This window comes from Cyprinus carpio, chromosome A5 (assembly GCF_018340385.1).
Source record: "Cyprinus carpio isolate SPL01 chromosome A5, ASM1834038v1, whole genome shotgun sequence".
NCBI classification, from domain to species: domain Eukaryota; kingdom Metazoa; phylum Chordata; class Actinopteri; order Cypriniformes; family Cyprinidae; genus Cyprinus; species Cyprinus carpio.
In genome coordinates this window covers 26,276,834-26,293,929 of record NC_056576.1, presented here as the reverse complement: position 1 = coordinate 26,293,929, position 17,096 = coordinate 26,276,834, and the positions used below count along the sequence as shown (strand labels likewise).

Genomic DNA, 17,096 nt, shown 5'->3' with positions numbered 1-17,096 from the left:
CACATACACACACAATGACAAACTTAAGATGTCAAAGGTAACAGAGTTGCATATTGCACAGTACATGTAACATTGAGTTCAAGCAGATCTTACTGATATCTAGTGTTGTTTACAATTAAAAAGAGCCTCAACATTGCATGTCAGTAGAGCAGCTTGAGTTGATATTTAAAATCAACAAACTAACCCCTGAATCTTTGAAGCCTGATCATATGTGCTACAAGCCCTCAACTAGTGAGTGTTTCTTCAATCATAAGAATCACCTGAGAAGAACCAGGGCTCTTCCTACACACTTTATGGGATGCTGGGTTGAGGACGGCTCTTCCACTCAAGACTCTTTATGGCTGGCAGCTGTAAGCAGGTTGGATCACACCTACAGCTGCACCTCTGCCAAATCTTGAAAAAGCAACATTTTTGCCAAGTGTCACCTGAAGAACGCTGCTGTCCTTCCTAGCATTCATACAGCAGCCGCAGTCACTTCAGTGGACTTGTGTCTGTCTGTCACCTCTGTGTCAGCAGGAGGAGCCCGTCTCCATCCACGGCTACAGTGTGCAGTCTTGAGCTGGGACTCAAGATAAAGCAGGTCTGTTGAAGACCCTCATCTGTCCTGGACTGGTGGAGACAGAGCAGCCCGATGGACATGTTCTCATATCTGAGAGCTTCTCTACAACCAGCAGGAACACCAGCGAAAAGCCCCTTCCTGAGGTACTCCAAAGAAAGAAGCCCAGACATGGAGTCATCACAGTGGGACCTACAGTATGCATGTAAATACTGTATACGGTTATACAGTAAGTTTTAAGTTTGAAAAGTAAGTTTTAAGTACATTGCTATGTGGTTGTTTGGAGGTTTTTGGTAATTATCAGTGCAGTTGAGGATGTTGCAAGTGTTTTTTAGCACATTGCTACATGATTGTTATGTTTTGGGTGGTTTCCTGTGTGTTGACATGCATTTGCTAAGGTTTCTGAACAGTTGTTAGCATGTTGCTATGCGGATGCTGGACTCTGGTTGCTGTTGTAGTGCATTGCTACATGTAGTTTGGGTGTTTTGAGTGGTTGGTTGCTTTTAAATAGTTAAGGTCAGGTAGGGTTAGGGTCCCTCACATGGTTTGCAGCTTGATGTGCTGTGAGGGCTTGTGTGCATTAGTGATGCTGATAGCTACACCACTGGTACATCACAACTACTGAAGGGTCACCCGTGGACAGGTCTCAGCTGAGATGCCCGACAAAGACAAACCACTTGATTCTGGACAACAGTAGATCGGCCCCCCAGGTTATTATGCATTTTGTCTATACAAATACTGAAATCAAGTGCTGCTATACAATAGCATGTTCACAGAAATGATGATGATCAATGGAATTCGTTTAAATATAACCTTAAGTCTGAACTTCATAATAAATAATAATGATAAAAAAGCATATTAAAATCTGTAATGTGCTTATTTGTACATGAGTAGCTAAACAGAATGTTTACAAAAACTGCTGCCAGTCAATTGTAGTCAATTATGAGGTCAACTATTAATAGTCCCCTGTTGCAAACGTAATAATAATAATAATAATAATAATAATAATAATAATAATAATAATAATAAGTATAATAATTATTATTATTATAAACATCATTAAATATAGCTACCTGAAACTGCTGATGATGTAAGGGAGACACGGAGCGCTGTCTCTGTTGACGTGGCTTCTCTGTTGACGTGGCTTCTCTGTCTCCAGTCCAGCAGCTGAAGTAATGAGGCACATAGCGGAAACTAGAGAATGCCATAATCACTGAAGTCAAACGGACTACACTCGTTTCTCAGGTAAACCGCAACAAACTGATAAACAGAACATTAATGAGCGTTTGTTTATTACCAAAAATCGAGCTAGATAACCAATCAGCTTTTGTTGATATAAAGTTTGGTTAGCATTAGTAGCACGAGACCATTGACCCGGTTTACTAAAGAGGATTAGACGTTACGTATTGTTTAATCACATACTGATATGTTTACATAAATTGCGGTATTATTCTGCATTCTAAGAGACTATTTGTTTTTAATTTTTATTTTTTCCAGTTTAGATATTGTATTTGTGTTGCGTATGGCTGGCTAAAATAATATGCTAACTGAGATACTTAGATTTTACGTTTATAAACCTTACTAGCGTTGGTTTTATTCAATAAGTATATCCGTTTAACGTTTACTTCGTGTGCTTAAAAGACGTTTGGTCTTTGTTGGTTTCTTGAATGTGTATGTAAATCTTGTGAAGTCTTGTTTACATGCTAATACAAGTGTAGCTGCTAGTCAGCGATACCTTGCGTGTGCCAGGCCACAACAGTTCACATGAAAAGCTAGTTAATATATATATTAAATTGTTTTGTTGTTGTTTCAACATAAAGTAGATTGTGGAAATTCCTAAAATAGCTTCTATCAACATCTGCCATGGTTGAATGTGGTCTTATCAGCAGTGTTAGCTGTTGCAGAGTGCGTCTACATTAGGTTAAGATAGGCATCCGTATTTAATTTTCCCACACCTCAACTATGCGGTTTCTTCTAACTTGACAGTAAAAAAGAATCCAATGAGCTCAGAACCAACAGACATAGCAACAACACACGAATGGCCAACAAAACTTAATTCATCTGCCTTTTGCTCTTTTTACAGTGAAAAATGACTGGAAGGAACCAGCACAATGGTTTCCAGTTTGCAACCACAGTGCAGCCGCCCACAGGTTACATGTCTGCTTTTGGAAACAACTCCGAGACTGACTACTCAGAAGAGGACGGAGAGACCTTTGAGCTGCGTTCCAGAGGCAAGGAGAGGCTTCGCAGGAGCACATCTACAGATCGCAAGGACGATTTTGTCTACTTGATAAGGGACATAAAAGACGGAGATACGCTGATCAGTATTTCTCTGCAATATTTCTGTACTGTAAGTAAGAGTTCCCTTGTTGTACTCTTGCTTTTTCTGTTTCATTATGTTTATAGAAATGTGACTGGTATGATCAAAATCTTATGTGAATATAAAGAATATTGCCGTGTAAAATGCTGCTTTAAATCTAGAATTATACTTGTATCTAGAAATACAATCTAAAATGTATATTTTAAAGTCCCCCTGCAGTCACTAATTTTGTTGTCCCTTAAAACTCACATTTGATAGTCAAAATTACATACTTGAATATTTTTTTTTTGTTTTGTTTTGTTTTGTTTTTTTCCCCCATTAAAGTAATTTATTCATGCCTTAAAATGGCTTGGTTGTAACTCTACACCCTTACCTCATTGAACATAGGTGTGTCTATGAATATGGAAATTATTTACTGCCTCCACTCATTTTCACCAGCTTGAACCTTCTCCACTTTCCCTTAGTTAGCAGAAGTAAATGGTATGGTAAACGCTACACAATGGCAGTGGCAATCGAATTAATAGTTATCACTATGCCATTCATTACCGTTTTGAGAATGAATCCATGAGTGAATGTATTCAAATTATAGCCTAGAAAGTGCACAAAGAGCACCCTCTAATAATCACAGTAAAGCTGTCACTCATCTTAGATCATTGCGATCTCACGAAGTTATATTCAGTGGGCGCACAATCAATCTCTTATTTACACTGTGTCTTCACCTTGTTATACTCTGCAATGGTGTTGACTGAATTTGCATAAGGTTTATCCTTAGGCATGTTTAAAACACCAGAGGCCATGTGTGTGTATATGTATGTGTATATATATATATATATATATTATATATATATATATATATATATATATATATATATATATATATATATATATATATATATATATATATATATATATAATGTATATATATATATATATGTATATATGTATATATGATATATATTATATGTATATATATGTATATGTATGTATATATATGTATGTATATGTATGTATGTATATGTATATATATATATATGTAATATATATGTATATATATATATATATATATGTATATATATATATATATATATATATATATATTAGTCTTAAGTGTGTCAAAATCCTAAGAATGACATGATTTTACTCTTATTCCTAGACTTAAGAATACGAGTGATTCATAAAGGTTCCTAAGTGTTAAGACTAGGTCTCAGCTCCTAAATTATTTAAAGGGATAGCTCACCCAAAAATTTAAATTTGACCATGCTTTACTCACGCTCAGGGCATCCTAGGCATATCTGACATTCCTCTTTCAGACGAATCCGATCTGAGTTATATTAAAAAATGTCCTGGCTCTTCCAAGCTGTATAATGGCAGTGAATGGTACCCCTGTTTTTGAAGCTGAAAAAAGTACATCCATCATCATAAAACTAAAAAAACTCTGGGATGTTAATAAAGGCCTTCTGAAGCGAAGCAATGTGTTAGTGTAAGAAAAAAATAGATTTTTAAAAATGTATAAACTAATCTCCAGCTTCTGGTCACTCAAGCAAGTTCACAACAAGGCGTTCTTCAAGACGTATGACATAGGCGTAGCAGAAGGCGCAACGTTAGCTCCAGGGAGAAGAGCGTAGTCTCGCGAGTACCAAGTTTTGTTTTACAGCACAGGGAAACCACGTGAACTACATCTGTAATTTGTGCCGCTGCCACAGCCTCCATCACATATGGCTGGGCAAAAAACTCATTCTCCTCTTGTCTTATATCAAAATCCTCTGACATTCTTGCTATCTCCTCTGTGCTTCCGTGTTTGTCACTCTCTCCCTGGATCTTATGTTGTGCTTTCCGCTACACCTACGTCATGCGCTCGAACACCTTGTCATGAATGCGCCTTCTTGAGTGACCGGAAGCCTGAGGGTGAGTAAATCATGGGCTTATTTTCAGTTTTGGGTGAACTATCCCTTTAAGAGAGCTGGAGAGGTCTTCTAACCTAGTTAGGAGTAATAAGATTGCAGCAAAGAGGAGGAGACACACACTTTCCAATAAAGATATGATGTATTGTGGGGTGACCAAACGTGCCATTTTCCCAGGACACGTCCTGGCCAGGATTTCTATATTGCCTAAAATATCCGTGTTTTGGCTTTGTTTGCGATGCGCAGACCAACTGTACGACAAAGTACCGTACTTTGATGTCATACACTGATCGGTATGCTCAGTGCTGCTTAAAGTCGAACACTTATATGTACACTTACATATTACATGTATACACGTACAATGTCTGCAAGTTATTGGTCATATGATCATTACCTTCATTAAGTATGAAAACAGGAAACCAATTCCAAAAGCTGGATATTTTAGGCAATATAGAAATCCTGGCCAGGACGTGTCCTGGGAAAATGGCACGTTCGGTCACCCTAACGTATTGGAATTATGTGATGATATGGTGTTGATAAAACGATACAAACCTGATTGTCAAGATAGTCAGTTCTTTTTGTAACTGACCAAGTAAGAAATTTAATAACGTCTTCCACTCTACAAATCACTGCTCTAGCTGCAGATATGTTTTGGCTGGAAAATTGGAAAAATTCAGCAATGGACTGGTGATGAGGGTCTTAAATATTGTGCCACTAACCCCACCAAATACAACAGTGGCCAAAAGTGATGTGTGGAGGTGTTTTTTTAAAAAAAAATTTAATGGCCCTAAGGGAAAAAACACTGACCAGTGTTGTCAACTGCTTTCAATTAAAAGTAGCTAAAACAGATTGCGTTGCTAGATTACGTCATAATGGCGAGTTCACTGATCTATATAAATATAGATCAGTATTGAGAGTCTTGGAATCTAGATATGGTTTGTCCAAAAAATTTATTTTGTTGCTAGGCTTTTGAAAAAAAGTCTCAAAAGGTGTGAGGAAGTCACTAAATCTAGTGAAGAAAAACAAACAAACAAAAAAAACGGCAACATTTACTACAACATCAGTTATTAAAATTTTGTTTAATTAATAACTCTTGTTTTTGCATGTGTTCGTAATTTCTTTGTATGACAGCATGGCCAAAAATTATGACTGCATTGGCATGTTTCATTGCATTATCACAAATAAAACAATTGATTCTAAGCAACTATGCAATTTAATTACAATTTTTTTTTTTAAATTAAGGATGAAGATGTCAAATTTCCTAGGCTGGCATCACTTTTAGCCGCTTCCATATGGTTTTTCTTTAGACTTTCTAACTGACTGTCAAGCCATGCTGCAAAAAAAAAAAAAAAAAAGCTGTAGTCCTTAAGTTTACACTTCAGAATCAGTCTTAGTCTGATGATACAGGGGGCAACTTTTTGAGCAAATTTGTGCCCAAGCAACATTGCTCAAAAAAGCTGTCTGGCAAAATAGCTCAAAAAAGTAGCCACGTGTATCATCTGCCTTAGACTTTACTAAAAGTTGCTTTTATAAAAAAGTTGTTGTTTCTTTATAAAAGTCTCCTTCTCTTAGAAAAGTCCTACTTGTAACTAAGAATTTGTTGACACTTAAGTCAAAGCTTAAGACTATTCTAAAGAGCATTTCTGAGAAGTTTTATACGTACAGCCCCAAATAGACAACGTTAAAAACGTTCTGTGGTTGATTTTCTTCACAGGGGTTCTTTTAAAATAAGTATTAAATGAAAATTCACCCAACATGTATTCTAAATGCATGTTGTAAGTCTTATTGTGAGCTATACACTACTAAAATTTTATCATGACATTAAAAAAAAAAGTGTCAAAACAAAAATATTATACAATGGATAGTTCCCACTCCAAATTCGATTGAATGAGCCACATTAAAAGCTGATGTAAAATTTATGTTGTAGACATTCCTGTGACCGCCCACAAGTTGAATTCTAAATTAACGTCACGTTATGATGTTGCCTTGCTGCTGTAAACAAATTTCTACTTCACATTACACCTCATAATAACAAGTTCTTCCTGATCTCGTTCAGGACACATCTAGCTCTGTTTTTCCCCTTTACTCCATGTTATCTTTGTTCTGACATGTAAAAACGCAAAGCAGTCCTGCCCCCACATAGCTACCCAAATATATCTAATGTATGTAAGGTTGTTGTCAGGGCTTGAATTGATTGTGCTGATTTACATTCTTGTTCTAATCTTCAGTTTTCTCATCTCAGGTTGCAGACATAAAGCGGGCCAACAATCTTCTAACTGAACAGGACTTCTTTGCACTGCGGTCCATAAGGATCCCTGTGAGAAAATTCAGCTCATTCACAGAAACTCACAACACTGTTCCCCATAAAAGCAGCTCACCCAGTGGTACTCGCAGAATCTCTGAGATCCCGATTTCTGGAGCTTCCTTGGACTCTTCATCCTCTTCCTCATCTGTGGACAGCGTGGAGTGCTTCCTGCAGGAGAAGGACAAGGACATTCAACTTCTCGTCAAGTCATCTGCCCCTTCCAGGAGCAGCCTGAATGAGGTTGTGTCCTCGCTGGAGCAGCCGCTTTTGGGAGGTCACGAGCGCAGACCAGCCCAAAAGAAAGACCCATACTATGGTGCTGACTGGGGAATGAGATGGTGGACTGCAGTTGCCATTATGTTGGTTGTGGGCATTGTTACACCTGTTTTTTACCTGTTATACTATGAGGTTTTGATGAAAGCAGATGTTAGCCACCATACTACCATTGACTCTATCAGCCCAGGACCAACACAGCCAGCTGCTGCTATGTTTGGGTTACCTGCCTCTCACCAAGACTCTCACCTACAGTCTGCTGCTAAACAGCAACATTTTGTGAAGCATGAAGAGAAAGCATAAAGGGGCTCTTAAATCACCAGGGAATTAATTTAATTAATTTGGAGTCATTAATGGAAGGTATAAGCAGAACCACATTTTAAAAACGATTAACAAACGCGGGTGAGGATCGAGTAATCAAGAAATGATTCCAATCCTGTAAGGTTTTTCCTTGATGCATTTTGCACAGTTGATCGCTGGTTTTATAGTGTGTGTCACTCATGAGCCAGTGTCTATCTCTGTACCTCTATTAAGTTTGTAGTTTGCATCAATGGCAAACAGCTGATATATTGTTCAAGATATTTGCTGCCACTGTCTGGTTGTCAGGGAAATAAACATGGTAATTTATTTTAGGAAATGTACAATCCAGATTCAGTATTGCAACTGATGGTAAAAACCTTTCTGGTTTTAATTTTTAAACTTTGTTTGTAAAAAAGAAAAACAAAACTTAATGGAACCATAATGGCTTCCGTTTTTTTTTTTTTTTTTCTTCCTCCTAGCAAGAACACGGGATGATTTGTAAAATATTCTCAAACATGTTCAATTCCATTTAAGTAGCAGATATAAGCATTTCTTTGAAACATGGAGTACAGTGATTATGTGCCTTCATCCTGTAGATGCAGGTTGAAAATAAAGGAATTATATTTTAATATCTGAATCTCTTAGTTATTTTTAACCTTTTAATTTTATAATCATTTAGCTTAAATGAAACCAGTTTAGACAATTATCTATATAATTACACAATTATTTTTATACCTAGAAAACACTGTGCTCTTTGAAGGCATGAAGTGTATCAAGTAAAATTGTGTGCTTTTATATTGTACGTACACATTGATTCACTTTAATTCTTTTGCATGATAGACTCTTTTTTTTTTTTTTGCTAGTAAGTGGCTTCATCAATGTTGTCATCACTTCCATCATCGCCATCTTCAAAGTAGTCTGTAGTATGTAGTTGTTTTCCTATGGGTGATGACCAGTGTGTACCCACATCAAGTTTATTTAGCAATTCCTCCTTGTCCTTACTTGAGATCTTTGCATTTTTCTAAGTATCTGTAAATATTCAAATTATTTACAGGTTATTCAGAAATGCTGTTGTATAAAGAGGGATTCTGTATTTTGTGAAATTACCTCTTTTCCTTCTAATTATCTTCTTTTGTGGTTTTAGCTCCCTTGGAAGACGGTTCCAATTTACAAAGCGAATCTATAATTTGTCTGAAATCATCCAATTTAAATGGCACTCATAAGTGATTCCTGTAATACCTGGTGTCCAGTTGTCATCTTCAATTCTTTTCATTTCTCTTGTGTATTGTTCCTTGTACTTCTCCACATCTGTGAATCATACTGGTGAGCACACTCACAGACACTTTAAAACAGGAGAGCAATTTATTTTAACTTCTAAATTTTGGACTTTTCTTACTTTAATAACACCGTGAAAAAAATAAATAATAATAAAACAATCAAAAAACAATATAAACTAATTTCAAGGTTAAACTATCCCTAATCAGTTATACTATTTCACTTAAACATAGGGTTAAATAGATTTATAGATTTATAATGTCTGAAGGGCAGTGTTAAGACACAACATTGCCCTCAGTGCTCTTACTCATAGCCGTCTACTTTTACAATATGATTATCTCAGAATTCCTGAGTCTCCTAGTAGGAAGCAATAGGTAGGTATTATATGTTACCAAAATTAAATAAAGGCTACCACTCACCTCCCTTTCCTGTATGGAGTTTTATGTTAAATTGGATGCCTTTCGTTCATCTTCTCGTCTCTTGTTTCAAAGCTCTCATATAGGCTTCATTCTCTCCAGCTTTCAAAGGCCCAGTTTTATATTCAATTTACTGTGAAAGAGCACAGAAATTATGTCCTAGGTGGTGTAATGCATTTGTCTAAAACTTGGGTAAAAAAAAAAAATAATAGTCTGGGCTTTCTGGATAATGACTACCAAGATAACTGAAGCAGATTTTTAAAGCTCAGAGGGAAACATAAAAATAAGAAGAAAACAACTCACCGGGAAGAGCAGAGTGGCCCTCTCTGGGTTTCAGGCATGGACCCTCTGGTAAGACCCAGGGCCTCTATGTTGAAGGTGAATGCTGCTATTCCTCTGCCCTTTCCTGTCATTTTGGTCAGTCAGATATTACTTGGTGAAGGAGGGTGTGATAAAGTATCAAATGGGCAAAAAAAAAAAAAAAAAAATTGTATACATAATTCCGAGTGGCGCTGTAAACACATTGCGTCGTGATGTCACGAGGCAACCAAATTTTTTTTTTTTTTTTTTTTTTTTTTTAACGTCACCGCTGGTATTTGAGAAAAACTCCACTGGGCGAAGTTGGACAGATACTTCAAAATCAGTTTGGTCATCACACAAAGATATCATATGGCTTCAAAAGACCTAAAATTGTCGTATGGATTTATTTTTCAAATTGAAGATCCACTGCGTTGAAACGTAGGTGAGTAATAATGACAACATGCAGTATTTCTTCTAAAACTGCGCCAGTAAGGCAGCTGGTCGCATTGCAGCAACACTTTAAGGTGCTATTGCTTACTTTGTTCTGTTACAGCTTTTGGATGAATGTAAACGAGTACCTGTCTAGGCAATTAAATAGTATTTTAAAGTAGTAATATGCAAAGCTTGGGTGGTGCCTATTGCCGCATTGACCAATAGCATTTCGGCCGTCCAGTACGTCATGACGTTACGCTCGATGACGCGCTGCGCTTGCGGAACAGGGTGTCAGCGTCATTTCTGCAGTTGCATCGGCTAGGATTTGAAACAAAAATTATAGGTTAACAGCCATACTATTAACCTTGCATGCAATAATTATCTCTTGAATGTATTGGAGATGTCTGCGACTGACTGGTACGCGCATAAGTCGCTGGAAAATGGCGTGTTTTGGATCCAGGAGCGGTTTTATGAATCGGGGAACAGGGCGAATATCTGGCTCATACGCGGGTCCCATCAGGACGTGGTCATAGATACTGGACTGGGTTTACGGAGTCTGCCTGAATACATCAATAGTAAAGGGCTGCTAGGGGACGATTCGAAGCGCAAGAACCCTCTGTTAGCCATTGGCACGCATGTGCATTTTGATCATTCGGGTGGGCTGCATCAGTTTCAACAGGTGGGCGTCCACAAGGCGGAGGTGGATGCTCTGGCTAACGGTGACAACTTCGAGACCGTGACGTGGTTATCTGACCGTGAGATCGTGGAGGATCCGGCGCCTGGATGGCGAGCAAGACAGTACAGGGTGAAGGCGGTTACACCAACACATATATTACAAGAAGGTGGGCTATTGTACAGTTTGCAGGATTCTAATGCTATTATAATGCATGCAACGCTTTATATTATATATATATATTATATATATATATATATATATATATATATATATATATATATATATATATATATATATATATATATATATACACATCATTGCATAAGCTACTCCATGAAACAGTATAACAATACACTGAACTGCATGACTTCATTCTGGGCAGCCTTGCATAATGTCTTTGAAGAGCTCTAGAGGAAGATCGAAACAAATCAGATCATGATAGACTCACAAGAGGCATGTCAGTGGTTAGTGAAAAGCAAGCTCACTGTCTAATGTGGCTTCATAATCTCCCTGATGGTGGAGATAAACCATTATAGTGGACCATTGGCAGAAACCCAGCAGAATCAGAGTAAAGCTCTGAGTAAACCACACATGACCTCCCCATAATTCTCTGTGAATGGACTGTTATGCAGGGAGTTGTACTACTGCATATGAATAGATGTTCATTCACAAATAAGGCCTATTTTTTCACCCCAGTGTATCTTCAGATATGAAGTTGACACAAAGGCTGTCTATAGTGAGTATTGTGTAGTTTTTAGTATAGCTGTAGTTACATAGAAAAGTTAAAAAGTTATGCTTTGCTGAAAATATTTAATCAGTAAGAAAGTACTCTTTGTGAGTGCAGTCGAAATAAAATCATGTATACAAATTCTTATCTTGTAATTGTATTTCTGATAAGCACACCTTGTGCCTTTAACCCTTCTTGTAAATTTTTGTGGATATTTAAAAGCATAGGTTATGCAGATATAATCACTGTGTCTGTTACCAAATCCAACAGTCAAGCATATTTGCTTGTAGAAGTTTATGATTAAAACCTTTTAACTCAACATTTTTGTTCTTGGACAGGTATCTCAGTTGTAATACCAACAAAAATGTAGCATACCTCTCAAATCCTTCCCTGTTTCATAACTTGTGCATCAGTCGATACAGCTTCTGCTGTGTCAGTGCTGCAATGCAGTGACAATATCCAATTCCACATTTCCTTCCTTTCCTCCTTCTCCAGGCGATGTTATCAACCTTGGGGACCGGCAGCTTACTGTTCTCCACATGCCGGGCCATTCCAGAGGCAGCATTTGTCTCCATGACAAGGAGAACAAAATGCTGTTCAGTGGAGACGTGGTGTATGATGGTTCCATGATTGATTGGCTTCCCTACAGCCGGATCAGCGACTACACCCGTAGCTGCGAAAGGCTGCTTGAGATGGTCGATAAAGAAGAGATTGACCAGGTCATGCCTGGCCATTATAACACTTTCGGGAGCAAGCGGCTACACCGGTTAGCCTCCAACTACATCGCTAGTGCCGGTGCCTGCCACAGAGCCTCCACCTGTGTGGTGAAGTCCATTGCCAGCCTGGCGCTTCGAGCCTCTAACTCAAGAAGTGCCTGCTAATAGTTATGATAAAGACATATGTCATTGCAGACCTCAGTATTGAGCACACTGAAAACACTGAGCAATACAATGTGCTATTGATAAACAGATTGATAGTATTATTTGTGTTGATCACAGTTCAAAATAATGACAATGATATGCTGCACAATATCCATCAAATCATCAGAAAAATAGCAGACAGTCATATTTTAAAGGTGCTTTTTGTAATTTTCAGTGCTAATGTGTAGAGGTATATGTAAGACTACTTAAAAAAACTACTTAATTGTCGAGCAGCTCAATATAGCAAGGTTGATTTTTTTTTTTTTCCTTCCTTCCCCACACCAGCTAAGGGCAGATCCTTCACCACTGGCCTTTTCATTGGTTAACTCAATCACACAGTCACCCGTTGCGACAAATGGTAATGCTATCTATCAGAATGTGTTACTAATGTTACCACCTTATTTTACAGCACAGAGGTTGTTGAAAACAGCACAGAGCTGTTTCCTGTGAAGGTGCAAGGCTTCTGATTCATTAGCTGCTATAGAATAACTAGAAGAATAACAAAGTACAGTAAACAGTAAAACTATTTGAGCTATAAACCAATGTGATTATGATTTAAAATAGTTAAAATGATATTTGATTGCAGAATCAAGCAGCAACACTGACTTTTTTGTACATCTAAAATTAATGAAAGCGGATGACACCCAAAGCCTTCCACATTCAATATAAAAATGGCTGCACTCACTCTTAAATATATGGTTAATGCTAAGGTTAAGATTAGGTTTAAGGGTTAGTGTTTGTTTCAGCATTGTGTTGTCAGCCAGTGTTATTTTAGTATCACAGAGATACTGTTATAGTTTTTATTATAGTCAATATATTTAGTTATAGTATTGTATAGTATTATTTATTTAGTATTATTTTTTATTAGTATTATTTATTAATTTATTGATGTACTTTAATAACCCTGCAGTTGATGGGTGTGCCTTACTCGTTTGGGGAAACACTAAAGAAATTGACTCAAATGGTTTTGGACTCCACGTTCCAGGACCGATGTTTGGAGAAGCTTATTTGGATGCAGCATTATTTTTTTTTCAATTCCATTTGGGCAACTAGTGATGCAGAAATTACACAATGCACCTTTAATAAATAATATCATTATATAAACATTTGGTAACTGTAAGGTTTCCGTAAGGTAAAGACTTAGTATGTCTACAGATAAAAGACACATTGTAGCTGACATAATCTTCCTGTCACAATTTGAAGTAATCCGATCTGTTGCAGATGAATCTAACACTGTGATGTGTTAGTTAAAATGGGAGACAAGATGAATTATTAGCAAACTGCTGACTTGTTCTCTATGCCAGTGTCTGCATGAGATATTGATGTAGCACAGCATGGACGCAGCATCATTCTATTATTCTATAGGCTCTGTGTGAATTGTGTTGTGTATGTAATTGAAGTGCATTATTTACAAACAAAATCATAATCTTTTAACAGCAGTCATATTAGTCAGGAAAAGTAACTGAAAGATGTCTGAATGATAATTTTTGTTTGGTTTAGTTCTGTAACACTGCCTCCATACTAGTAGTTGTCTTTGCCATGTGCTTATTTGCAAACTGCACAATGACTTTGATTTATTTGTATTGGTAATTTTTATATGGAAGCACATAAATCAGCGTGGGTGACAGTAGGTAGTTTGTGGAAGGCCAAATGCTGTTTTCCCTCTTAGTAATTCACTGCCTTAGTTTAATCTGACATAATTGTAAGGGCCTCCTCTTTGGTGTTCAAATGTGATGTATGAAATGAAATGAAATGAGATGCTGTATAAAATAAGGTGTTGGTGGAGATATGAGAATGACTAACATCAAGTCACTCATTTATGTTGCCAAACTACAAATATGCTGCTTGACTTTTTTTGATGTCATTTTCATAATGCTGACATGTCATTTTCATGTCATAAATTGGAGAGTAGAATGTTTGTGTGAATGTGATGGAGAGCGATACAATATATATATATATATATATATATATATATATATATATATATATATATATATATATATATATATATATATATATATAATGTATCTACAGTTGAAGTGAGCTTTTACAGTATATGTGCACTATGTTTCTGCTCAGGGATTCATTGAATCCAGGCAAAATGAGTAGAGCTATATATGCAACACTATATTTAGTGCCTCTAGGAGAGTAAACAAACTAATACCTCGCAATGCTGTGACAACAGCTGTTGTAATACCCAGGCACCTGTTTAACAATATACTCACTTTCAATTCTGTACATTGGGTCTCTGTGTTGTTCTTCTTTTTCTCTTTGTTGATATTTCATTAATGTAGTTGTGCAATGTGTTTAGAGAGAATTTCACTGTGATATTGTTTTTTTACACCTTTGAACAAAAGTAGTATGACCACAAGATGGAGACATTGACCCTGTTATGCCGGCATGTTTCCATTTACTTTGGAAATGGAGCGCTGAAGTAGATGAGCATTAAACTAAAGTCAGTGATATTTGGCAGCAAACCCCAAATTCCCCAAATAAGTTGGCACATCCTTCTTTTTAAAAACTTGACATTTTCTTACATATCACTAACCGCAAGCTTTATCCCTTTAGGCCAGTCATGATGGATTGGATGTGACGTTAATTTCCTTACAAATCTCTTGAAATATTTTTTGGGCCAAGTTTTGTTCTGGCAGTGTGTCTTTTGAAATACATACGTTTGGCAGTCACAGATCTGGTTAAAAATTCCAAAGTACTGTTTGACACGGCGCTCAGTCAGGGTGAATTGATGGTTGTTGACAGATGGCTAATTATATCCAAGGGACTATTTGTCTGACTTGACCTACAAGAGGTGGTTACTGTTATTTTTAAAGGTGATCGGGCTCAAATGAAATGATGAAGGAGTTTCCATGAGAAGAAGGGAATAGGCTCTATTCTAAATCTAAACTTGATTAGATTTTGGTCAGCCTTCATGACGGGCATAGAAAAAAATAGACCTACAAGGATTTTGGCTTGAGTTCTCATGCTGTGGATATTTTGCATGGTTTATTATTAAAGATGGTGGAGATTTGCTGTGATATTTCAGCGTAGTCATTGATTTTGAACAAAATAGCCACAGCAGGCTTTTTGCATGGTTTATATGTTAATGTAGGCTGTTTCCTGGACCTAGAAAATAATGAAAAGTATTGACCAGAAAGTTGACAACTGAAGGGAAACCGTAAACAAGGGAAGGAAAACCCAAACAAATGCCACATTGTTTCTAGATGTCTCTTCGCGGACTTACAATTGAACTATAATGTCATCTTGCATTAGTGAAAGTGATAGAGAGCCTGTAACTAACGTGCCAGATTTCGTCAACTTTTCTCCCCTCCTGCTGGCTGTTTTTCCCTCTAACCCCACTTCAGTAATAAGACATTGTATCCCGCAGGCAGCCAGACGGACATTTGATGCGTGGTCGCCGCCAGGGAAGCGTTGTTTGACATTCAGCTGCTCCCTACATTATCTGCTAATTGACAGCCCCTATCTGCCCTCCGGCGAGCCCAGATGACACGTGTGGGAAGAGCCGAGGTGAGGGGAGAATAGGGAAGTGCCAATCACCAACAGATTATCAGAGAGAAAGGGTGGTAACGGAGCCTTAATCTGACCTGGCTGCTGCAGGTTTTGTGGGTTAATTGTTGGTGGTGCAATGGACCTCTTTCTCCATAGTACTACACAAATATTTATTGAAACTCATTGTGTTTTAGTCTTTTAGATCTGTGATGGCCTTCATTTTCACATGTCCTTGAGGACTACAAGACGTGCACAATTCACATGCATGACTTTTTATGATTTTTATATGCTTGTTTTTACTTTTAAACAAGTGAAAAATCATTACAATAACTTTTTTTTTCCCCAATATATTTTATTTTAAGGGGGTTACATATCTGCATCAAAGCTATAAAAAGATTCACTAGAACTTATTGTTTGGTCTTAAAAAAAAAAAAAAAAAAAAACATGCTTTTAAAACATTTTCTACGAGCAAATGGTATGAATAAACAGAAGAATCAGTGTTGCCAACTCTCACAAGATAAATAAGCAACTGCAGCTTCAAAAACAACCCCAATATTATTTATTATCATCAGTATTATTTATTATCAATTGTTTATCTTCAATAAATGAGCCTGCAACATTGTCCCCCAATTAACTGTGAGCAGAATAGTTTTGGAGATGGAAAAGAAGAAGACAAGAGCACTAAGGGGAGCTTTAATATAGCCACATATTTATAATAAAATAAATTCAAACCATATGTACAGTATATACTATTAGTATTACTGCTTGTTTATTTATTGATTTAATGATTAATGCATTATACTGATATTTTTTCAAAAAATAATATTCATACACAGGTGAGCACAAATACACAAACACACACTCGAACACAATCATGCACACAAATCCCTGCACTCATACAGTACATTTAAATTAATTTAGATTCATAGACAGCACTTTGGGAGTTCGACAGTTGGGTGCTACAACTTAAATGGCTCAAAATGGATTTCAAATATCTGTCCACTGTAGTGGACGCCATGCATGAAAGGATTATAGACAGCATGAAATGAAAATTCGACTTCTTTACTAAACAGTTAATGTAGTAAAAAGCCTGTTGGATGTCATGAACTAGGTGTTGCACATCACGGTATTTCTAATCAAAAAGCAGTCAAAGAAGCACGTCTGATGGGAGTTAGTTGGACTTTATGCAAC

At 37.0% G+C, this 17,096-nt stretch overlaps 2 protein-coding genes across 2 annotated transcripts; both read left to right on the top strand.

Annotated features, from left to right (window-relative positions):
- Positions 1-1,657: 1,657 nt before the first annotated feature.
- Positions 1,658-8,284, top strand: LOC109082760 (lysM and putative peptidoglycan-binding domain-containing protein 3-like). The gene is made up of 3 exons (XM_042756644.1): positions 1,658-1,801; positions 2,640-2,906; positions 7,020-8,284. Exons 2-3 carry the CDS (start codon positions 2,646-2,648, stop codon positions 7,656-7,658), a joined length of 900 nt encoding a protein of 299 aa, XP_042612578.1. The 5' UTR covers positions 1,658-1,801; positions 2,640-2,645; the 3' UTR covers positions 7,659-8,284.
- Positions 8,285-10,283: 1,999 nt separating this feature from the next.
- Positions 10,284-13,018, top strand: LOC109082769 (metallo-beta-lactamase domain-containing protein 2-like). Its single transcript, XM_019097606.2, has 2 exons — positions 10,284-10,920; positions 11,977-13,018. The coding sequence occupies exons 1-2, from the start codon at positions 10,479-10,481 to the stop codon at positions 12,360-12,362; spliced, it is 828 nt and encodes a 275-aa protein (XP_018953151.1). The 5' UTR covers positions 10,284-10,478; the 3' UTR covers positions 12,363-13,018.
- Positions 13,019-17,096: the final 4,078 nt, after the last annotated feature.